Raw genomic sequence first — 25,115 nt, forward strand, 5'->3', positions numbered from 1 at the left:
GGCCAAGAGCTTTACTCGAGGTCGCACAGATATCAAGAAAAAAATATTCCCAGATTAACACTGTGAACCTTGAAGCACACTTCTAACGATGAACAAGGAGTTCCATCCACTGAGAAAGCATGACTCTAAATCTTTCAAGTACATTCCTGTGTAAACTTGAAGCATGAGCAATGCCTTTTAATTTTTTTAAATTTTATAAAATTTATTATTTAAAAAAAAATCTTGCAAATAAACAAAAACATCACAAGCTAAAATTAGCCAGTCCTGAAAGTCTACACAACTCAGTTAACTTCTATATGGATCAGGCATACGGAACAGAAACCATGAAGCTTCCCTTTAAATATTACACTTTCAGAACTGAGTATACTTTATGCATTTATCCACTACCAAAATCATAAAAAAATCTATAACAAAATTAGAATTAGAAGAACAATTAGCTTTATGCCTAATTGTTTCCTAATGTGTGAGCATCACCTGTGTTCAGCCCTTGCTTGTCCACTTATATTTAGTCTTTCTTTTCTTTCTTTTTTTTTTGTTTTTTTTTTTTTTGTTTTTTTGTTTGTTTTTTGAGACAGGGTTTCTCTGTGTAGCCCTGGCTGTCCTGGAACTCACTCTGTAGACCAGGCTGACCTCAAACTCAGAAATCCACCTCCGGCCTCTGCCTCCCAAGTGCTGGGATTAAAGGCGTGCGCCACCACCGCCCGGCGTATTTAGTCTTTCTTGACATGCCTTTTAAGGGACCACTCTTCCGTGGCTGTGCACGTGACCTGGTGGAACATGTCAGGCACAGGTGAAAAGTCCATTGCTGGTATCACGAGATGACAACAAGTCTGTGTGCAACTCAGCCCTGCAACTCTCCAGGACCTCCTAGGGGTCCTCTCACTTTCTGTCAAGAGGCTGGGAAGTTGTAAACACTCTCTGAATGTTGATCAAAGCCGTCCCAGACCTGATGTCACAGCTTGGAACCAACCCGGTTCTATTGCTCCTTTCTTAAGATGGTGGGCTTTTGCTTTTCATATTCATTGTCACACTTCTTCAAAGTAGATCTTCTGTTTTCCACCCCACTGTCTTGGAAGTGTGTGTGTGTGTGTGTGTGTGTGTGTGTGTAACAGAATGTGTACAAACTGTCCCAGCTTTGAAAGAGCAGCTGTAACTGAGGCCACAGGGATTTAGGAAGCTCTGCATCTTCAACCAGCCCTAGCTAAAAACCAGACTGAGGTCATTCGTGTGTAAATGGAAACATACCAAGAAAAAATGAATACCAAATGTACAGCAAGATCAAAAGAAGAAATAAGTTTCTCAATGGGATACTCAGAACTGTGCAGAGACCATGGTTTTTGCTGTTTTCGTATAAAATTGACAGTCAGAACGTGTCTCCATAAAATCCTTCAAACTGGAGGGACCAGAGGCTCTGAGTTAAGAACCCCAAAAGGATGATTTCAACCCTTAAAATACCTGGTGAATCCTGCCTTACACAGGAAAGTGTTAAACACTGTAACGAGTGGAGTAGATAGGAATATCAGCTAAGATACAGAAGCTGTGAGGAAAACATGCAGAACACCAAACACTGTCATAAAAGCGGCAGACCTGAAGCATGATACTCTGACAGCTGTGCATAGTGGTAACACCCCACCCTTGAGAAGCTGAGGCAGGAGGATTACCTCAAGTTCAAGGACATTCTAGACTGTCTCCGAAAACATTACTTTGACGAGTTTTCAAAATCCAAAATTTGACTAGCAAAATGACTCAGAAGGTAAAGGCACCTGTTGCCAAGCCTGATGTGAATTTGATCCCCAAGACCCACATTGTAGAAGGAAACAGCTTTGGGGGGAAACAGCCCCCAAAAGTTATCCTGTCACCTTAGGCTCCAAGTGCATACGTGTGTGCATACCCATGTGTTTGTAGATGCATGTGCACACACACACACAAATTAATTAATAATGAAAAATTTTTAAGTGAAAATGTATAGATACTATCTAGCCGATCATTCTTTTGATAATTACTGTCAGATGAGCCTACAGAGGTAAACATGCCTCCCTGGGTCTGTTTACAGTCATTTGTACATTCAATCATGCATTCATTCAAGGACTACTTACTAATTAATTAATCACTGCCAGAGTGGACACTGGGAAAGGGCAGGATGGCAGGCTGGTCTTGAGTGAAATTAAGAGTCAGAAAGACAGCCTTAAAGCCTTGTTGTACCACTTAGATACACATGCTGTCCAGCAAGGGAGTAATACTCTCTTAGCCTCTGGCTTCTCATCTGTAAAATGATGATAGTTATGGTACCATGCAGTTTACACTGTAGGCTCATCTGGCAATAATTATCAAAAAGAATCATTGATTAGATTATGGATGTGTGTGCATATGTGTGTGCATGTGCAAGTGAAGCCTGTTTCTCACATACTTAGGCCAGGCTTAGCATATAATTAATTATTTTAAGGGGGAAAAGGAGAAAGGAAAGTACTTGAAAATGTAAATTCCTTCAACTTAGAGATAGTTCATTAAATCCCTTGACCCTTTTCCTGTACACACACACACACACACACACATACACACCCCAGTCCTTGTCTTGTGTCTGCCACTCTCTATTCAGTTCTTTGGGGAAGGAGCTAAGTCATTGAGAGAAAGTACACCGGTTTGGGGCTGACCTGCAACTAAGAGCCAGTTGCAGATGTGTGGATGAGGCTTCCTGAGAACACTCCTCCTAGGCTATGGGCAGCCTAGTAGGAGAGGGACTCAGATATAGGGACATAGTTAGGAACCAGGAATGCTGGATACTGCATTTGAAATTCAGGTAGACAACAAATCTTGTTTTAACCGAGGGTTCATGCAACATTGGGGTGAGGCTAAACTAACAGTTACTTATTGTTTATGTTAAACCCATATATGGCAGCCTTACTCAGAAAGGGACTGAGGGACTGATCTCCTAGATCCTATGTTTCTGCCTGACAGCATATGAGTCATAACATCCCTGGCCAGCCCACTGGCCTGCTGGCCTACGTGCTTACACCATTATGGAGGAATCTTTCACGAAGCCCTTTGTGGAGACATGAAGACACTCCTCATATAGGGCAGAGTGTGAGGGACGCATAGAGAGAAGCAAGCAGTTAATAGGAGGTTGTTTGTATCATTGGGATTCTAAGGCACTGTTTTTGTTCTTATTAATATTAATTAATTAAAATTGACTCTTTTCTCACACAATATATTCTGTTTACAGTTTCCCTTCCCTTCCCTCCTCCCAGTTCTTCCCCCCCACCTCCATTTTATGTCTCTTATTAGAAAAGAGCCTGCTGGATTTCTGAGTTCGAGGCCAGCCTGGTCTACAGAGTGAGTTCCAGGACAGCCAGGGCTACACAGAGAAACCCTGTCTCGAAAAACAAACAAACAAAAAAAAACAAAAAAAACAAAAAAAGAAAGAAAAGAGCCTTCTAAGTGATAACAACCACACATGACAAAATAAAATATGTTAAGACAAAACAAAAACCATAACGTCTAGGCTGGACCAGGCAAACCCACAGAGCCCCAAAAGCAGGCATGAGAATCAGAGATCCACTTGTTCACACACTCAGGCGTCTCATAAAAATATTAAGCTGAAAACTATAATACGTATGCAGAGGACCTGGTGCAGATCCCTGTAGGCCTTGAGTTTGCTGCTTCAGTTTCTGTGAGTTCATATGTGCCTCGCTTAGTTGATTCAGAGGTTCGAGTTCTCCTGGTGTCCTCCATCCCCTGTGGTTCTGACAATCTTTCTACCCCCTCTTCCACCAGGTCCCCTGATCTCTGGGGAGAGGGACTTGGTAGAAACATCCCTTTTAGAGCTGTGTGTTCCAAAATGATCTCTCTCTCTCTCTCTCTCTCTCTCTCTCTCTCTCTCTCTCTCTCCCTCTCCCTCTCCCTCTCCCTCTCCCTCTCCCTCTCCCTCTCCCTCCCTCCTTCCCTCCCTCCTTCCCTCCCTCCCTCCCTCTTTCCCTCCCTCTGTCTCCCACCTCTACCCCACCCCCACCTTTCATGATGAGTGGACTAACACTCTTTTAAGCATTTTCCCCAAACCCCAAAACTATCCTTAGATTTTATTATTACCTCCAATTTACAAATGAGCAAATCAAATCTTCTTAGTAAAGTGACCACATAATTTCTTTATTCCAAATGAGAAATGTCTTAAAGTGAAAGAAAGCTTTATCATAAACTGGACCTTCCCTGCACACTAGGAGGATGGTATTCTCCCTACAGAATAAATGCCCTGATTTCCCTTGTGGGAAGCAACGGTGAAAGGGTTAAAACACAGGCAGATTGGCTCTAGTACTCATCTACTTAACTAGAAGCCAGAGAAAGATGTATGTACTTCTTCTCAGAAGACACAAAGTCCCCTGAAGGTGAGACTCCAGCTCTGCTCCTGGCTATGTCCTTGGTACCTGGTACTCAGTCCCTATCCACAGAGTACGCACCAAGAAGTACTGGATGGGCAGATGAACCTGGGAAGCCTGTAGGAGAGGATGGACTATGGCCATTGGTTTGTCTCATGCAGAGACTTGAACAGGAACCTCTTTTCTTCTGCTCTGTCTCCTTCTCAGAAGCTTAGAAACCGGTACAGAAGTTCACCAAGTGGAATCAGCACACAGTTGCAAATCACAAGACAAAACACGTCAGTGGCTTCTTTTCTTGAGTCAGATCATAAAAGCTGTCAGGCCCTGTCCATCTCTCCTATGTTGTCACTTAAGAACTCATTGCCTACTCTCCCTAGTCCAGATCCTGTAGATAGAGAATGGATCACATCTCCTGGCACCTGACCAGTCAGTCCCCTTGAGCCTCCACTGGGCCTCCGACCTGGGAATATGCTCCTTCTTCCATGTAGCTGATGGCCAAGGATGTCTCCCAGATCTCCTCTGCAGTCCCCAGTGTTCTTTCACAGCTCCTAGCCTGAGGACAACTCTCTCCCAGCTGTGACCACACCCTTAAAGCTTACTACTTCCATCTCTGTGCAGGAAATTTAAGCCTTGGACAATCCATCGCAAGCCTACACCCTCTTCAAACAGGAATCACCAGATTCTTACAAAAATAAACGAACCTCTCCTCTTTGCATGGGATCAGAAGACTGCATATTTACAGAGGAGAGGCAGTCTCTGGCAGCCCACTCCCTTTCCTCTGCAGAAAGATGTCATTAAATCCAATGACTCTGGCCCACAGCTACAGAATGAACAAGGGCTCTGCCTGACATTTTTGTTCTACCCGACATTTAGCTGCTGTGTAATTGAACTAACCTGGTTACAAGCTGATGTCATGTGCAGTGTCTCATAAGGTACAACTTTGAATCATAGGAGTCTGGCACAGCGCTTTACATGTGGGGATCAGATAAACATGATTAATTTGACCTAACCACTAAGGGAGGGTCTAAGTTTGAACACTGTGAATTACATCTGTCATCAAAGTGTGTGTTAGTTTGGTCACAAAGAAGCCTACTGGATAGTTAAGCCTTAATTCTGAAAATTAGAGAGAAAGGAAATCTGAAGCACTTGGCGAACTACTCTTGCTGGTTCAGTCTCTCTCCAGCTCTGGACTTTGCCTCTGTTGAGCTGGGTGGCCTTGGATGGAACCCTGAACTTCCTGGGGCCTCAGGTTACCTGGCACAGAGTCAAGCATGTTTAACAAAGTCCCTTCCAAGTCATAATTGTCCAGCCTTAATCCTAAACATATCTGGCAAAAATCATGTCTGAAGATAGCCCTGACATCAGAGGAATAAGAACAGTCAAGGGAAGAACAGACCAGGGTACTCTCAGTGTGGGCCTCTGGGTGGGTGTTAGTCTTCAGAAGATATGACTGATGTCTGAGCTGCTAATCTTCAGGACAGAAGCCTGACTGTCACCATCCCTTGTGGTTTTAACAAACCACAGATTGCTATGAGTGTTTGCCTGGTTTTCCGTGAGAGATAAAGCACTGTCTGCTGAGCTGAGGTGCAGGGGAGGCCCCTCTGCAAGAGCACAGTGTGAGAACCAGAGTGATCCAGAACAGGGGAGGGATGCCGTCTGCAGAACCCACCCTTAGCATTCAGCTCCGTTCCCTGGGGCCACAAAACCAAGACTCAAATGACTCAGGCTCTTGTGATCTGCGCCAGAAGCGAATCCTCAGACTCTTCAGGAGTGTCCAGGGATTGGAGTTGTTTTGAAAATTACTTTCTCTGAAGTGGATGGACTAGCCTTTGGGTTGGCATCTCTCACATAGGTTTTAAAGAACACCTAAAGTCCCCGTATCTACTGGAGACATCTGCTTTCAGTATGAGAAAGGGATGAGAGGTGGTCTTGAGGGTCCCACACATGTAAGTAGAGACAGTGATGTTGAGGAAAGGATCGAGGAGATCTCTGCTATGTCAAGCACAGGCAGATCCGTCTTCAAAAGCTTAGAGCAGCAACTGACCCAGTTCTCCTTTCATACCATACATACATGCATATATACATAAATATATACATGCTTATATATATATACATATATGCATATATACTTACATCTACACATGCCTGCATATACACATGCATGCATATATACATACATTTATACGTGCCTGCATACACACGCGCGCACACACACACACACACACACACACACTCACCTTTATTTAAAGAAGATCTTTCTCCAAGGGTGTTCCTAACACCTTTCAGGGGACTCTGTCTGAGTTTGTGTTTTCTTTCAGCTCCCAGGAGACCGTTTTGTATATTAATATGGAGACCCTCCCCTAGGCTGGTCTTCTAAGACACTGGTTTTTGATAGATCTCCCTGCCTCATATAAGCTGTTGGGAACAGCTCCTGCTGCAAGCCCCACCTGAGTCCTGTGGTAAACTGTGCGGTAAACACATCTCTTAAGTCACAAACACTGAAATGGCTTCATTGCTGACTCATACATCGGATGAGATTGGGTGACTCTTTTTCTTATATCCATCTGTAGGTTTTTTTGCCTACTAATTACTTGCAGTCCTTGTACAATAATAAGTTTTAATTTTTTATTACATTTTATTTATTTAACTTGGGGCTTGGAGGGTTTGAAGGTCAGAGAACACCTTGTTGGTTCTGTGCCTTCGATCATTTCAGGCCTGGGGGATGGAGCTTTGGTCATCAGGGTTGATGGCAGGAACCTTTATCCACTAAGCCAACAGGCCAGCTTCTAAGAATAATTTTTTAAAAAAATATTAAACAAAATAAGTGTATAGAGCAGCCAGTGTTTTCAATCACTGGGCAAGCTTGTGTAAGACATAAAATTGCCTGAAAAGGGTTACTTACGGCAGGATGTGCCCTTGTTTCTAGCAGGAAAAAGAAGCCTTGTAACAACAGGAAGCACTGGGAGGCCTCAGTACCAAGGCTTCCAAGCAAAGCTGTTCTGGAAACAATGGCTGCCTGTGGCTCAGGAATATCAGGCAGGAAATGAAAAGATGCTGGGGTGGGTGGGGGTGGGAGCACGGAGGAGCTGACAAGCTGCTACCTGGAGGTTCTTCACATGGGCTTAGCCTACTCACCAGAATGAAGTCACATTCTCTGAATTCTCCCCATCCCCCATTGGCAAACCTGATGTTAGAAAAACTACTGCCGTGGCTGGAGCCCACAGTGCCACGGATCTGGAAACCATTAGGAAGCTGCACCGCCCAGGAAACCAGAGGGTCCAATGAGCAGGAGAGCCGTATGATGACGTCAGTAGAGGGCAGGGCTGTAGATGAACTAAGAACCGTATACAGCTAAGTCCCTGGAGGACTCTGACTTTGGCAGAGTAAGTATAGGGTTGGGGTTAATGGGAGTCCAGCCATACCAACGCAGATATATTTAAACCTTCTGATATTGACGCTTACATTTTATTTAACGAAAATTTCCATTCCTATGGGTGGGGTGAGTTGGAAAGTCATGAAGAATGCAAATGAGAAACAAAAACAAAACAAGCAAACAAGAATAACTGTCATGCCTTGTCCAGGAAGACCTTGATGTAAACCACCACGAGCAAGAAGCCAAACATTTGCAGGTGGACTCGGCTCTTATGTTCTGACCCAGCTTCTTTTAGCTTCATTCAGGAAGCTGATGGATCTTAGGACAGTAGTTCAGAAAGGAACATTGGCCCTCATTCCATCCAGAAATGGCTTCCAGCATGGATAAAAGTCTGAAGCTGGGAGTCACTTATGGCCTGGGAACTCTGTTGGCTCATGGTGCTGTCCTGAAAGTTTCTTATCACAATTCCGAGGAGTGACTTGCTCTCCTCAAAGGTCTAAATCTGATTGCTCTGGAGCAAAGTCGGCTTCATAATCTCTCACCTAAGCCCTTGCCCTCTTGACTCCGTGCTTCGTGTTGTTCTTTTTTGGTTCTGCTCATTCTTAGCCTGTGTCTGGATCTACCTCAAGTGGGAGTTATGCTTACTAAACTCTATTGAAAAGTCCAAGGACTCTAGATACCCCAATGCTACTCTAGCTCTTTGGTCTACCATGCTCTTCCCACTTAGAAAATAAGAATGATAGCCTGGGAGATGGCTTGCTGGCTGAGTGCTTCCTGGCAAGCACAGATCTACAGAATTCATATGAAAATCAGACTCGGTGCCAAATGTCTGTAACCCAGCACTGAGGGGCAAAACCGTTGCATACCCGGAGATTGCCAGCAAGCCAGTATGGCTGAAACAGCAAGCTCCAGGTTCAGTGCTAACCCCTGTCCCAGAAAAAGCAACCTTTGTCCTCTACACGAGACCACACGTGCAAATGAAGCCTTGATCTCCACTGCCAGGTAAGTCTTCTGAAAGCACCATCTGGATAACAATGTTCTTCTTTGTCAACAGGCTCCATGGCTTCCCCAGAGTAAGGTCGAATCCAGGCAGCTCTGGGTTTAAACCTGCAAGAACAGGACACACACACACACACACACACACACACACACACTTTTTCAAAAGCCTGCCAACACATATTTTAAAGAAAATAAAAATAGCCATGCCTCCTTTTCAGTGATACAAGAATTAAATAAAATAACAGCAAAGCTTTTGGCTTCCTGAGCATTTGGTCATCTATGCCTCAGACCATCAGGGGACCTGCAAATAACGGTGGCCTCAGATCATTGGGTGACCTGCAAATAACGGTGGCCTGGGCACATAATCAAAGGAGGAGCAGGTTTCATTATTCTCACTTTAAGATGCCTGGTGTCAGTGAAGAATCATGTCTAATAGGAGATTTATTTTTGCCTCTCCTTGGCGTCCTGGGTTTATACCCCTCCTCTTCCCGGGACGTTTTGTCTGGAAGTATACATGACCACCCTCTTTGTTCACTGCCCGTGAAGGGGTTCTACTCAAAGGCTCCCTGAAAAGCTAATAGCAATAAAAAGAACTGTCCAGTAAAGATATATTTTTTTGAAACAGAATCTCCCAGGCTAGACTTGAACTTAACATGTAGACAAGGATAACCTCTTGCTTCTATCTCTCAACTGCTGGGATTTCAGGCATGAGTCATAAGGCCTTGCTTCATATAAAAATCAGCCACTCCTGCCCTGTTAGAAGGGCAGTCAGCCTTATAGATCCCTTACATGTCCTTTAAGAGTGAAGCCTTATTCTCAGATAGATAGTGGGGTGGGGAGGCGGGGAATATTTTCAAATTACACACTGTCTAACAGACAGACAGACAGAAATCCTCAGATGAGGCCTCTGTGAGCAGGGTGAACTAGGCCAGCCCAAGGACCTAAGTGGGGTGCTGCCTGTAGCCACAACACAGTCCACATTGGAGCTCAGCACCAAGCTCATACCCGCCCAGAGGCACCCTGTGCGGTCCCGTCTGCCCCTGAAGGCAGCTGCAGATCTAGCCTTGGAGCTGCCTGGATAGGAACTGACTCTAGAGAAGCCACAGGGCACGTTTGCAAAGAGGAATACTATTATCGAGGGATTGTTTAGCAGGACTTACCTGGATGTAGAGATCAAGATAGAATGCAATCTTCCCTGGCCATCGTTTGAAAACTCCCCTATTAACCTGCCTTCCACCAGACTGGTCTAGGCAGCATTCCTGGGATTCACAGCATTATTTCTCCGTTTCTACCTTGTTTATACCATTCTCTGTTCGCCATGTGCCGAGTGTTTATTATGTCCCAGACACTTGACCAAGAAGCACTCTTCAGACACGTGGTGTCTATCCCGTCACTTCAAATCACTCATGTTCCAGGGTCGGAATTCCACTGCTTGGCTTTGATGAGTCGCCACCCTCCCTCCCCCATGGCCTTTATTTATCCACTCGGCTCACAACACAGTAAGCTCTAAGGGTAAAGATCCAGGCTCAGCTCTCTCTAACATAGTCCCTCTCCAACAGCTGGAGTTCCTTAAATGTACATTATCTTTTTTTTTTTTTGTACTTTATCAAACCCTCAAATCCCTGGCTGTGCCCCACCACCATGTACAGTCTTTGTTTTAAAAAAAAAAAAGTTGCTGCCTAGGGCCCTTACTGTGTTTCGCTGGATGTTTTCCTACTGGTCGTGTTGCTCAATACCTCTGAGCTCTAGGGTCCTCGTTTGTGTAATAGCTTGAAAGCATCTCTATAAGTAGTGAGCTGCAATGGATGAAAAAAAAAAATAAGTGTTAGAGTCGCCATATCAAGGACCGTGCAGCGTCTGAGAGTTGGGAGGAAGTGAGGGGAGACCACTGAGCCACCTGGTCCCTGAGCTCCAGGAAGACGCTCCTGACTGGAGTCTTCCCTGGGAGCCTGGGAGGGCAGAGCTGATCCCTGGAGGCCCTGCCAGCAGGTTAGGCAAACACTTCAGTTTAAGGAGGGCAGTTGCCTCATGGGATCACGGGAAAGGGCGTCTGCAAACATTACAAACATTACGTTGCCTCTCTGGTCTCAGGAACCCCTCCAGCTTCTTTTAAGTCAACCTTGCTCTTCAAAACCTTGGTTTTAGAAAGCTCTGCTCCTTCAGAGAACTGAGGAAAACAAGTCGTTTAGCCTCCACTGTCTACAGGCAGTCACTGTAACACTCCAGAGTCTCTTCCTCTTTGCCATTTAATATAGAAAATGAGGTAGATTCTTTCTTTGGCTGGTTAGTTGGTTGGTTTGGGGTTTTGCTGGTGGTTGGATCTATACTGCTTCTCATACCCTAGTCTGTCCTTGAACTCCTGATCCTTGTGTCTCGAGCTTGAATTACAGGAGCATACTACCACACCCAGCTCAGGAAGTATTTTTCATTTTTAAAAAGCCACTTATGTTCTTTTGTAACTTTTTCAAAGACACTTTAAGTGGTTATTAAGTGTAATGTTTAACACCGAGGCAGGCCTGTGGTCGTAAACTTTTTGTCACTTTGGCAACCAAGGTAAAGGACCACTCTTCTGTCCTCCTTAGGCAAGCATGTTTAGCAGGCCCTGTCTCCCCCCTCCCCCCAAGAAAGAGTGTGGTAGGCCTGGGGCTTTCTCTCTTCTGCATTGCACCACAGTGATGTCATAGAAAAGGCATGGCCTGTGGCATCAGGCAAAGCTGGAGTTGGAGCCTAGCTCAGCACTGAGAGGCTTTGCGATGTGGGCCAACTTGCCCAGCCTCTCTAGAACCAACTCTCATGTTTCAAAACAGGGATGAACTTTATCTGTTTTCTCGGCTGGCTCTGCATGTAGAATAGAAAATCTGTCTGAAAAAAAAAAAACAGACCAAAAGCCAGAGCAGTGGCTGGTGTGGAAAGTGTCTCCTCTGAAGGTCCCGCATCTCAGAGGAGCAGTTAGAAATGGAGACAGCAAAGAGACAGACAGTACCTAGTACCTGCTGCTGGACAGAGCAGGCTGGCAGTAGACTTTTCAATTGTATTTATGAAAATATTTAAAGGCAATGTACGCTGAAGGAACATATTTCCCCAGTTCCTTTTCCTGTCGGTGACAAAATTTACAACTTTCTTTTACATCCTTCCATATATGCTAATTCATGGACAAATGGGTATCTTTTCTCTTATTCTCTAAAGTAAACAGATGTTAGTTAACATGTCATTACGTTCATCTAACAAAACTCCATCTTGTTATTTTTTTAATAATATAGCTCGAAAACCACTCTATCAGTAAATGAGTTTTGCTATTCTTTTTAATAATTATATAATATTCTACAATCTGAATGTTCTATTATTTATGTTAGAAATTTTTTTCATTTTTTTTTTTATCTTGTTTGGTTGATTTGTTGGTTTGGTTTTCAAGAAAGGGTTTCTCTGTGTTGCCCTGGCTAACCTGGAACTAGCTCTGTAGACCAGGCTGTCTTTGAACTCCTGAAGATCTGCCTGTTTCTCACATTTAAGTGCTAGGATGAAAGATAGGGCCTACCACAACAGGCTTAGTGAATTTTTTCTTAATAATATTATATTTTTAAACAAAACTGTCATCATGAATAACTTTGTAAATACTTTATTTATTATGTATATAAGACTATCTGTAGGATAGATTCCTAGAAGAGGAACCATTGAGCCAAAGAGTATGTAAATTTGTCATTTCGATTGTCTCAAATTTCCCTGCAATCTGTTCTGCTACTAGCCGTATGTGACAAAGCTACTCTTCCCTAAGGTATGACATACATAGTTTGTCATAAAACTTAACAAATCTCTGACAATTCGAGAACTGAAAAGTAAGTTATTTATGTGTGCATGTGTGTATGAAAGAGTCCTACGAATAAATATAATTTGTAATTGGACTGAGCTTGGGTAGTTCTAAAGAATGCTATGAAGACAGAAGGCACTGGAAAGGCAAATTCATGCAGGAAACTCGTCCAAAGAAGGCATCAGAGTCAAATTAGGCAGGTGGAGGAGTTCCCCGTAGAGGTGGAGGGGGTCCTAGGCCAAGACAGGGGTGTGCCCTCCACACCAGTACATGAGGAAGTGCAGAGCGCTGTGGTTCCAAAGAAGCTAGAACCTGGCCTGGATCTCACTGTGTAGCCCAGGCTGGCCTCACATCCACAGCAATAGCCCTGCCTTAGCCTCCTGAGTACTGAGACCAGAAGCACAAGCCTCCACACCCAGTCTACATATTCTAGTTCTTTATTGCTTCTAAAAGCAAGTCCTCAGGAGGCTTCTGGAAAAGCCTTGTGTGGAATAATGGCTGAGATCCTGAAGGACAATGCACCTCTGCATCTGTGTGTCCTGATCTATGACAAGAAGCAGTCTGTATTGACACCATCGTCTTCTGTGCACGTGATAGTGGAGAAGCAAAGCATATAGACAACACAAATCAGAGATTAATTTTCTCCTGATATCAGAGACACAAACAACAACAAAAATCAGATAATTGGACCTTATCTAAGTTTTAAAACTTCTCTGCCTCAAAAACTTCTCTGCCTCAAAGAATACCCTAAATATGTGGAAGTATTGCGAATGACAAACTGAGCTTTTAAATTTTATGTTAATAATTATACATCTTTGTATGCCAGCTTTAGACAATTTTATTTATTTTAGTTTAGTTTTTGGTTGTTTTGTTTTGTTGGTTGGTTTTGAGACAGGGTCTTACTATGTAGCCCTGGCTGTCCTGAAATTCTTTATGTAGACCAGCTTGGCCATGATCACACTGAGATCTGCCAGCCTCAGCTTTCCCAATTTTGGGATTAAAGGCGTGTACCACCATGCCTGGAAAGACATTAATTTTAAAATAAATAAATGTTTTAAAAATTAAATTCAATGTTCATGAAGTCATGGATCTTGGAGAGAACCTACACCCACTACTTTACTAAACCAGCAAAATCCCTAACTATAATCTAAACATTTGTCCTTTTACTCACAGATAAGTGTAGTCTTCACCCCTTGTGGTGGTTTGGATGGGTATGGCCTCTACAAACTCGTGTGTTTGAATGCTTGGCCATAGGGAGTGGCACTATTAGGAGGTGTGGCCTTGTTGGAGGAAGTGTGCCACTGGAAGTGGGGAGGGCAGGCTTTGAGGTCTTACATAAGCTCAAGCTCTGCCCAGTGTGGGACACAGTCTCCTTCTGCCGCCTGTGGATCAAGATGGAGAACTCTTGGCTCCTCCAGCACCATGCCTGCCTGCCTGCCTGCTGCCATGCTTCCCACCATAATGATAATGAACTGATCCTCTGAAACTCTAAGCCAATCCCAATTAAATGTTTTCTTTATAAGAATTGACAAGGTCATGGTGTCTCTTCACAACAGTAAAACCCTAAAACACCCCCTCATCAAGGAGATTTCTCTTTGCGACTGACAGAAATCACTGCAGAAAACCGTAGCCAATCATAAGGCAGAGTGGTGGAGCCCAGTCCCAACAGATACAGCTACAAAACATTCCTACGCATAAGGCTCAGAGAACATTGTGGATGGGGAGGCAGGAAGCCTGTAAGAACCAGAGCATCAGAGAGTTTGCAGTGATACTGTATCTCCTGCAGTGTTAGAAACTGTTCCCATATATGTATTGCCTAGAGCAAAGACAACACCAATAGACACACCAAAGTAGGTGAAGGGAAGACCACAAGGCTTAAATGGCTACCTAGACAACTTTAGGCAACTAAGGAATACTGAGAGTGGCAGAAATAGCCTTCTCCAGGGCAGAGCACACCAATGGGCTATCCAATACCAAATAATCAGCCCTGAAAGCATATGTGTGAATAACATTATACACAGTGATTGGTTATATTTAGGAATACATATGTATATACATATATGCATGTAATGATGAATAATGGGAAAACAAAGGCCATGAATTTGAAAAGGAGCAAGGCAGGATTTAAGGGAGGGCCTGGAAGGAAGAAGGGGAAGGGGATAATGATGTAATTACATTGTAATTTCTAAAATTTGAAATTAAAAAAAAATTAAGTATAAAGACAGCCCACTGCTTAGAAGAAAACATTTGCCAAAACCAGATGTGCTGAGAGTCTCGCATTCTGAATATTTCAAGAACTATTATGACAGCACCAAAAGACAAGCAATTCCACTAAAAGTTGAGTTGAAAGACAGACTCCAGAGAAAACACACAAGTGGCCAATCAGCCCAGGAATTGATGCTAAGCACCACTAGCCATCAGCAAAATGCAAATCAAGCCACAGTAAATACCAGTGCATCCCCAGGAGGATGACCATAAGAGCAGAGAGACCATAACAAGTGTTGACAAGGGTCGGAGTAAGGGAATCTTCCTAGATTGGCCAGTGGGAGTTGTTTTGAAGAACAGTTTGGCAGTTCCCCAAGATGGGAAACGAGAAGGTACCCTCCCACTCCTGGATCTATAGCCAAAAAAATAAAAAAATATATTTCTGTCCACACCAAATGTATGTATGTACGTACACACACACACACACACACACACACACACACACACACACGGAGGAATCTTCTTTGTTCATAATAAACTAAAGAGTGGAAACAGCTGAATTTTCCACCAACTGGTCAATGGATAAGCGAAATGAAGAATTTGTTTAGAATAATATTCAGTCATGGAAAGGAACCAAGTGTGAATACATGCTGCACTGTAAATGGATCTAGAAAAGGTTTTGCTAAGTAAAGGAAGCCCATCGGGAGACCACACATAGTTAAGATTGCATATTTGTAAAAAGTCTGAAACAGAGAAACCCCTGGAAATAGAAAGCTAGCCAAGGGCTTCAGAGGGTGAATGTGGGTAGTAACTAAGAATCAATATTGGGTTTTTGAGGGGAGTCGATAATGAAATGTTCTACAACTGATAGTATTACAATTCCTAAAGTTGTAAATGTACTTCCAAAAACCCACTTAATTGTGCACTTTAAAAGTAGCTGGGTCTGGGGTGGATGGGAGCAAGCAGTGCGTGTGTGTGTGTGTGTGTGTGTGTGTGTGTGTGTGTGTGTGTGTGTGATGCATGCATGGATGTCTGCATGCCATGTTTGTGAAGGTGCCTACAGAGGCCAGAAGATGATGTCAGATTCCCGAGAGCTGGAGTCACAGGTGGTTGTGAGCCACTCAGTATGGGTGCTGGGGTCCAAATTCAGGATCTCTGGAAAAGCAGTAAGTTCTAAGTGATCGCTAAGACAGCTCCCCGCCTCCCGAGCTAAACCCTTGTATTTATAACTTGTTGTTGTTGTTGTTGTTGCTGTTGTTGTCGATACCAGAGCTTAGCTCTTCCATACAAATGAGCTGTCAAAACTCAGCTCTGCTCTTTGGACCTGCTGCTGTTCCTCTTTGAGAGTAATTCTGCTTCTGTAAGGGTCTCTGTGTTTTGATCAGTTTGATCAGGAATAAGGACCCAAAGAGGGATAGGAGATAAGAACAGGGAAGGGTATGCATGTGCCTCTAAAAGACAAAGGTAATTTAATGTGCTCTGAAAGAATGTAGCTTTGACAACCCCCACAGTGTCCAAACAGTACTGTGCTTGCTTGCATCTACCCCAGACCCCAGCTACCTGGAAACTGAGGCTGTTCAGAGTCACAGCTTCTGGAGGGAGATGAAAAGCTTTCACTGTGGCCTTTTCTGCTCTAAACCCTTGTAGGAATCAGAGCTCTGAGAGGCTCACTGAAAGGTTCATCAGGACTCAAGTGTGTTTTGCTTGTGCCTGGTGAGATGCAAGGAGACAAGGGACCCTATAGCACTAGGTAAATGGGAAATGGGAAAGGTTTTTCTCTCCTGTCAGAAACCATCTGAGGAAAAGCTTTGTGCTGATTATAAGTTAACTTTCAAGATTGCTGATCCATGGGAAACAAAAGCAAACCAGAACAGGGGAGCTGGACAAACGTGCCCATGAAACAGCCAAAGAGGTGATAATATCGGATCGTAACCAGCAACTGTGTGAACCTGGGTGGGAGAAACCCAAAGTTCTTTGGGCTTTAGAGAAATCAAACTCTTGTCACTCCAACCTCCAGAGTCACTCCCCCCATGCCTGTGTTGACAAGGGAAACTTTCTGTTTATCTGTAGCCACTCGACTTGTGCCTATCAGTATCCTACCGTGATCAGAATCAGAATCCGAAAACTGTCCTTGATGTAGCTAGACTCTGGAAACAACAGTCCAAGGAGACTCAGAGACTAAACTCTTACTGAAGTATTTTGCTGTGTGTGTGTGTGTGTGTGTGTGTGTGTGTGTGTGTGTGTGTGTGTGACAGAGAGAGAGAGAGAGAGAGAGAGAGAGAGAGAGAGAGAGAGAGAGAGAGAGAATGCCTGCATGCTATGTTTGTGAAGGCCAGAAGATGATGTCAGATCCCCAAGAACTGGAGTCACAGGTGATTGAGAGACATTATTCAGTATGGGTGCTGGGAACCAAACTCTGGGAAAGCAGTATGTTCTAAGTTCTGTAAGGAGTTATAATAATTCTTCCCTCTCGTTCAGAGCCGTAAACAAGGACTTCCCGTATACTTCCCCAACTCTAAAATATTTGATGCTTTTGTGCCTCACAGAGTCACCTAAAAGCACAGAGACCCTTACAGAAGCAGAATTACTCTCAAAGAACAGCAGCAGTTTCAAAGAGCAGAGCTGAGTTTAGACAGCTCATTTGGATGGAAGAGCTAAGCTCTGTTATCGACAACAACAGCAACAACAAAAAAGTTATAAATTCATGTCCTGCATCAGCCAAAAAAACCCAGAAATAACAGCTGTCATTTCAGAATACTTCTGATGTCCAGGATCTGGACTAAGTGATTCCAAGAATGATTTTAGTCCTAGCATGAGATTTATATCTCACCACTGTCTTCATTGTGTATTTTAATCCCAGGCCGCAAAGGCAGTTTGGCATCTAAGCCTTCACTCTCAGCCGTCCATCACACGTGACAAGTTACAGAAGAGCTTTGGTGGTGTTGGAAGAGTCCACTGTTGTTTACACCACAGAAATGTCATGTGCATGTGCGTGTGTGTGCCTGTGTGTGTGTTTAAGCACTGCTGCTCTGTTTCTCTCTTTAGAGTAAGACACACAGACTGAGCAAAGTTCCTCTGTAATAAAACCAAATCCAACTGTAGCTTTTCTGATCAAAGATGAGAGGAGGATCTGGGAGGCTGGCCTGCTCCCAGACCCCACCCCACCCTCTATTCACTCATAGGAAGTGGGTCCACCTCTGTGGTCTCTGGCCTCTGATATTTCCAATGCAAAATCCACTCCCTGACCTCTTTGTACCTGGGTTAACTGGAAGGTTCTCCCCAGTTTCCGTCTTGTAGGGTAAGCCATGAGCAAAATAAGAATATGTTGTCGAAGGGAGAGGCTCCTGGTATGTGTTAGCTTTTGAGGGATGGGCAGGATATTTTTAAGTATGATGAATTTGATTAAATGCCTAACTTACAATTATTTCAAAGCTGAAAGAAAAAGAAGATGCTTTGAAAGTGTCGTCATGGGGAATTAGATAGCGTGGGATTGTAGCTTGATGATAGCGTTCTCACCTTGCATCCAGGCAGCCCTGGGTTAGATCCTCCAGCACCCAGTAACAAGAATGAGACTGTTGAAGCCAAATACTCTGTGTCTAGGTAGAATGCTGGAATTGAGCCTCTAATATCTACCCAGACAAAGGTTTACTCTAAGCCAGATGCAGTGGTGTTTGCCTAAGCCCAGTACATGGGAAACTTGGTGACTTCAAAGTTAACCTGGACTATATCACAGCCCTATCTTAAAATGAAAGACTTGCATTCAGGAGTAAGCTTGTGTAATAGGCATAAATGAATTGACATTAGTCCAGTCCAAGGAAGGACTGGTGTGTGTTGGGAATCTGGAACAGCATTGACCAAGCCTTTGTTTATGGAGGACCTGTGTCATCCTTAGGTAACCAGGAGCCACAAATGACTTTAGTCTGAGGGTTAGGCAGTCCCACAGTAAGTCACCATTCACTGCACTGTCACAAGAGGACCTCAGGCAGAATGGTCAAGGGACTTAAGTGGCAAATGACTTGATGTTCCCTCTGTGCATCTAAAAGACATATGTCATTCTGTCACTCTGGAAATGCCCCAGGAGAGAACAACAACACTCCTCCAGAGCTCCCAACCCTGGGAGGGTGAGCATGTAAGAAGCCATGTTAGAGCCTTTTATATGCAACCCATTGAAATAGTGACTAGAAGGAAGGTTTATGGGGTGGGCCTCACCTTTCAAAGGAGGGTATGTATCCCTTACAAACAGATAGATAGCATTTCTGTGAATTTTTAAACTGTTAATAACATTCTTAGGACAGGTGAAGATTAGTGGGGGTAGGGTGTTATTTTATTTGTTTTTATGTTTGTTTGAAACAGGGTCTCATAACCTAGGCCATCCTCAAACTTACTATGCAACCAAGGTTGACCCCTGAGTTCTCCAGTGCTCGGATTACAAATGCACACCACTACACCTACCACACCTCAAACATACTTTTTTTTTAAGCATTTAAAAGTTTTTTGTAAGTTTATTTTATTTAAATTTTGTAAATTTTATTTAATAATAAATAAGTTATTTACTAATAAGTAAATAATAAATAAAATATATTACATTTTATTTAAATCTTTAAAAAGAAACGCTCTTAAGTCTCCAAGGACTGTTGCCTACCGCTTGCAAGCAATTGCTCACACTTGTGGCTCTTCTGAGTCCCTTGCATTTGAGCTTGCCTGGATTGTTAGGGGGCGTCTTTACAGGACAGATTTGCATCTAATGCTTGGCTGTTTCTCTTCTTGTATGTAGTTCCATATGTGCTGAAGAGCTGTGCTGAATTCATAGAGACTCATGGCATTGTGGATGGAATCTATCGCCTCTCGGGTGTCACCTCAAACATTCAGCGGCTAAGGTAAGCTAAATCAAGAGCCCAGAATCCTCCAGTGAGCCTTCTCTCATTCTGTCTGTCTCTGCTGGCAGTTTTTTGGGAGTACTGGAAACGTGAAAGATGGCCTCTGTGAGGTACAAACTACCTGTCAGTTCTAACTCTAATCGGGAGGCTTCCAGCCTGGTAGAATTCTGTCCAGTGAAAACGGCTTTTTCTTTGTCTTGGGTAGGGTTTATGCTTCGTTGATGGACTAGATTTACCTCATGTGATCTAAATTATATGTTAGGGAACACGTTTTTCTAAAGCCCAGCTAGATTAGGGTCCCTTGCATAGCATAGAATTCTGAGGCCCTTGGAAGGTTTTCTTTGGATACACACTTGTTATTTCAGATGGTTGAGAAATTAGAAGTCTGCATAACTGTACATTTCTCTAACTGATGGTGCTACCACACCCAGCTGCTTAGGTGTTTTCTTTTCTTCTTCTTCTTCTTCTTCTTCTTCTTCTTCTTTTTTTTTTTGTTTGTTTTTTGAGACAGGGTTTCTCTGTGTAGTCCTGGCTGTCCTGGAACTCACTCTGTAGACCAGGCTGGCCTCGAACTCAGAAATCCGCCTGCCTCTGCCTCCCAAGTGCTGGGATTAAAGGCGTGTGCCACCACTGCCCAGCGGTTGTTTGTTTTTAAGAAAAGGTCTGCCTGACTAGCTTTGAACTCACAACTCCTTCTTCATCCTCCCAGGTCCTGGGATCCCAGCTGCATATTACCATACTCGGCATGAGGATCCCTTAGAATTTTATTGACAGCATTTTTTTCTTTCTGGAGATAAGTACTGGGCCTAGAGCTTGCAAGCCAAGGTCCATGACGAGGTAGTTGGCATCCAGAAAGATGCTTAGGTAGGGGGAATCTTTTTCATTTAGAGAGTGCCTTAGCCTTGAGCAGGGAAAGTCTGGGCAAAATAAATGAATAAATTCTAGATTCTTCTCTCCTGCTCTCAAAGAAACACATGCACATAACACCTTTCTTCTTGAGCCCCATGAGTTACCTTGAGGTACTTACAGTATTGGGGAGTTTCCCACTCTTCTTTGAAGCGATGGAAGCAGAGTAGAGGGAGGCAATGGACTGCTTTGAAAATGTCAATTCTCGGAGTCTCGTGGGGTTTATCACTACCTAATTGACAGAGGAGTACACTCAGGAGCTTAACTTCTATATTAAAACTAAAACTCATCATTTAAAAACCATACTTGTAGTTTACAACCATGTACAGTTTGAGGCAGTGTACTCACATAAGGAAATGTTTTCTGATTTGATGTCAAACCTCCACCAACTGGAGCTGGTGGTACAGGCCTGTGATGTCAGTTCAAGACCAGCCTGGCCTACACCGTGAGACCCTGTTTCAAACAATGTGGATCAAAGGGAAAGAAAACAAAGTACAAGGAAAGAAAGAAAATGGCACAGATGCCTAACCTAGAACCAGATGGTCATGGTGTTTCCTGGAATTCCACTGAGGACTGACCACTTAAGATATTCACACAATCGAGTGACACATAAGAGTCACCACTAAGCCACCTAGAAAAAAAGTTTCCCTAAGCAGCAGTTGAATTAGGTCCTCAAACCTTGGGTTTGAGTATCCAGTTAAAGCGAGTTTGAGACATGACTATGGAAATATGGGATAAGGCCTGACACTGTCCCCACCTCCCCGCCTCACCCCACCTTCCAGTTTTGGGTCTCACTGCTAAAAAAAAAAAAAAAAAAAAAAAAAGTTTCATTTTGAGTAACACTTTGGAAAAACTGAAATCTCAATAGACTTTTTTGGCAGACATTTCCTATCTACCCAATGCTCCTGACCAAGACACAGATAAGGTGCTGTGGGGACCTCTGGTCACAAATGAGTTTTCTGACCTCCAGTCACAACCGACTTCCAAGCAAGCATCAGGCTCCAGAAGCGATGTCTCTCCAGTGGCCTCCTGATGCCTGCAGTGGAGGTCAGGAGCACAGGCATATCAGCAGTGGAGGCTCGTTTTTACTCCTGGGCCTCCGGGCAGCTGCTGACATGGAGCGCATGTTCCCCGGGATTGTTATGTCTCCGTCTCTGTTGTTCCAGGCAGGAGTTTGGCTCAGATCAATGCCCAGATCTGACAAGGGAAGTGTACCTTCAAGATATCCACTGCGTGGGCTCCCTGTGCAAGCTCTACTTCAGGGAGCTGCCCAACCCCCTCCTGACCTATGAGCTCTATGAGAAATTCACGGTGAGTGTTTGGATTTCTATTGTGGTTAGCGGGCGGGATGCATGGACCGGCCAAGGGCAGTTTCAACACTGAAATAACAATAACACGACTCGCCAGCTGGTTGGCATTATCTTAGCATGGTGGTGGATGTAAGACAGCAAGGGAAGGCGAGTGGTCGGACTGTTTGCTAACTGCTCCTTCCTTGGATTCTCAGAATGATGCTGTTTGTTTTGAGAGCTGGGCTAAATTATTTCTATGCTTATTCAACTGAATGTACCTCATTGTTCAGGGAGAAAACTGAGAACCAAAGAAGTAAAGTGGCTGGCCCAAGGTCACACAGCAGAGCCCAGGGCAGGAATCTCAGGCCTCTGGTGCTTGCTGTACATTGTGATGGTTCGGTTTTTCAAAAGAGTGTTCCTTCTGTGTTTGGGGGCTTGGGGAACAGACCAGTAGGTAGAAAAGGGAGATAGACCCCCCCACTCCACCTCATCCCAAACATCAAAAGACTAGGTCAGAAAGCTAAAAGGAAAAGAAAAAAAAAAACAGCAAAGCACCTGGGCCAGGGGAAGAGAGGATGGGATATGCCAATGGACTGCCGATGGAAAAGCAAACTAGCTGCACCGTGCTGTACGGCTATCAAATGATAGCTCACCCATAGGTGAGCAGGAAAGAGACCTAATGGCTCAAAACACATGATTAAAGCAAATGTTAAAGTCAGGCTTGACAAGGTAGCCAGATGCAGGGAAACAAAGCCTGCAGGTTCTCTCTCAGATCCAAGCTGGTGATGCCTCTGTGTGTGTGTGTGTGTGTGTGCGCACGCATGCGTGTGTAAGTGTGGGTACAGGCTAGGAAACTGGAGTGCAAACCCAGGGGGAAAGGGGTGTGCAGGAAGTGGGGGAGGACAGCAGGACACGTGATGTGAACATGGAAAGAGGCTTTGGTGGGTGGAAGGGACAAAGGGACTCAGGCACAGGGGAAGTGGGGAGACTTGGCAAAAGCAGATCTTGTTTGAAAATGTTAGAATGAAAGCTAATGCCAAGTGTGTTAATTAAAAATTTTAATAGGTTTTTAAAAAACTAAAATAAGACCACACAAGTAGATTATAGAATGGGTGGATGGATGCATGGAGAAACACAAGGGGAGAAGAGTGGGGTCGCCTAAGATACTTGATCACAGAGTCAGAGGAGAACCGAGGAAACGACCCTGCAAGGCCAGTGCAGGGGTCAGGGCACCGTATGAATTAGCAGCCCAGATAGAAAACACCAGATCTAGGGTCCTAGTCATGCACCAGGACATTTCTCAATATCTCGTAATAAATTTTGACCATGTGAAAAGTTCTTTCATTCAAACTCAAGCAGAAATAAATGAATAATTACTTTTAAGAGTTGAGCTTGGAGCTGGAGGGATGGCTCAGAGGTTAAGAGAACTAACTGCTCTTCCAGAGGTCCTGAGTTCAATTCCTAGCAACCACATGGTGGCTCACAACCATCTGTGATGGGATCTGATGCCCTCTTCTGGTGTGTCTGAAGACAGCTACAGTGTACTCACATATATATAATAAATAAATCTTAAAAGAGAAAGAAAGAAAAGAAAGTCTTGGGAGAGTAGGAATGTGGAAGGCACACACACACAGAGACCACAGATAACTTTTAAGAAAAAAAATTAACTTTCTAAAAGGCTTAAAAAGAAGGAAATTCAAGAATGGTATTTATTGCCGGGCGGTGGTGGCGCACACCTTTAAACCCAGCACTTGGGAGGCAGAGGCAGGCGGATTTCTGAGTTCGAGGCCAGCCTGGTCTACCGAGTGAGTTCAGGACAGCCAGGGCTACACAGAGAAACCCTGTCTCGAAAAAACCAAAAAAAAAAAAAAAATGGTATTTATTTTGATGATATAACTGTAGTATTAGCTCTCTTGTATAATAATTTGCATAACCTTGCCCACAGACTACGTTGAATTTTAGTGAAAAATAGCTCAAAGCACACAGAAACCTTAATCATAAACACTGGCGACTGTAGCTGCTGATGAAGAGTTGTGGATAGCTAGATAAATTCTTGACAAAAAAAACTTCAAAAACAGTTTCTTTCTAATTTTGTCAACAACAGCCTTGGGTTGTTGACACCTGCTACCCATAGCCTCCACTTCTCTCTTTGTGGTGCTCTCACAGGGAATGGAAAAGTAGAGAAAAAACTGGAAGACAATATTTGTCAACTGGATTGAAGAAAATGGCATGAACTCAGACAGATTATTGACAATAAAAAGTAAAATGAGAATGTTTTGTTTTGATTACAGAAGTAGGGCCTACTTATGTTCATTCTGTTACAGACTGTCCCTTAGCAGATGTCTTTGCCTACAGTAATGAATGTGATGTCTAAGCGAGCCTTAGGCATAGGAAAACAGCTCTGTTACACTGTGACATTGTGTTTAACTCACCTACATAGCTGAAGTCAAATACTGCCTCACTGGATTAACAAGATGATTTAAAATAGTAGTGGAATAATAATATTAACAATGATAATAGCTGCCTTGTAATTGAGTGACTTCTCTGTTAAATAGGACCTTACAAGCTGGGCATACACCAACAGCACTAGGGAGGCAGATGCAGGTGGATCTCTGTGAGTTCAAGGCCAGCCTGGTCTACAGAGCAAGTTTCGGGACAGTCAGGGCTACACAGAGAAACCAAACCTCAAAAAAAAAAAAAAAATCACAACAAAACCAAACAAGATGAATAGGAGCTCACTTAGTACCTTACGAAGTAGGTGTTAACGTCATTCACATGCAGATGAGTACTGCTCACAGGTAGAGATAAAGATTAAATTCTGCTCACAACTCCCACACCACTCAAATACAGTGTGAGTTCTAAAAGCATTAGCTATTAACAGGAGACACACTGAAGGACAAGGTCCAGAAGCGGTACTGAGAGTCAGCTAAGGACGGGAAAACCAAGTTGTCTTCCTACCATTTAGCAAGTGGAAGGATGTCCTCACAATAAAAGCATAGGGGAAAAAAATTAAGGAAAAAAATAACAAAGGACAGATTTGAAAAACAAATATTCCCCTTAGGCTGGAAAGATGGCTTAGGAGTTAAGAACACTGGCTTCTCTTCCAGGGGACCCATGTAATGCTTTACAACCATCTATTACTCCAGTTCCAGGGGATTCCACATACTTTTCGACCTCAGGCACCGGGCACCCATGTGGTATACAGACATAAATGCTGGCAAAAGTCCCATACACATGAAATAAAATAAACGTGTGTGTGTGTGTGTGTGTGTGTGTGTGTGTGTGTGTGTGTGT

The 25,115-nt window shown here is 43.7% G+C and overlaps 1 protein-coding gene across 1 annotated transcript in view; it reads left to right on the forward strand.

Moving 5' to 3' along the window:
- Window positions 1–25,115, forward strand: part of Arhgap31 (Rho GTPase activating protein 31) — a 71,527-nt gene that overhangs the window by 12,804 nt on the left and 33,608 nt on the right. Inside the window, exons 2-3 of the mRNA XM_028788157.1 lie at window positions 19,524–19,626; window positions 21,699–21,843. Coding sequence (XP_028643990.1) covers window positions 19,524–19,626; window positions 21,699–21,843 — 248 coding nt within the window. The remainder of the gene's footprint in view (window positions 1–19,523; window positions 19,627–21,698; window positions 21,844–25,115) is intronic.

The sequence above is a fragment of the Grammomys surdaster genome, unplaced genomic scaffold (assembly GCF_004785775.1).
Source record: "Grammomys surdaster isolate TR1022 unplaced genomic scaffold, NIH_TR_1.0 125704, whole genome shotgun sequence".
NCBI lineage: Eukaryota > Metazoa > Chordata > Mammalia > Rodentia > Muridae > Grammomys > Grammomys surdaster.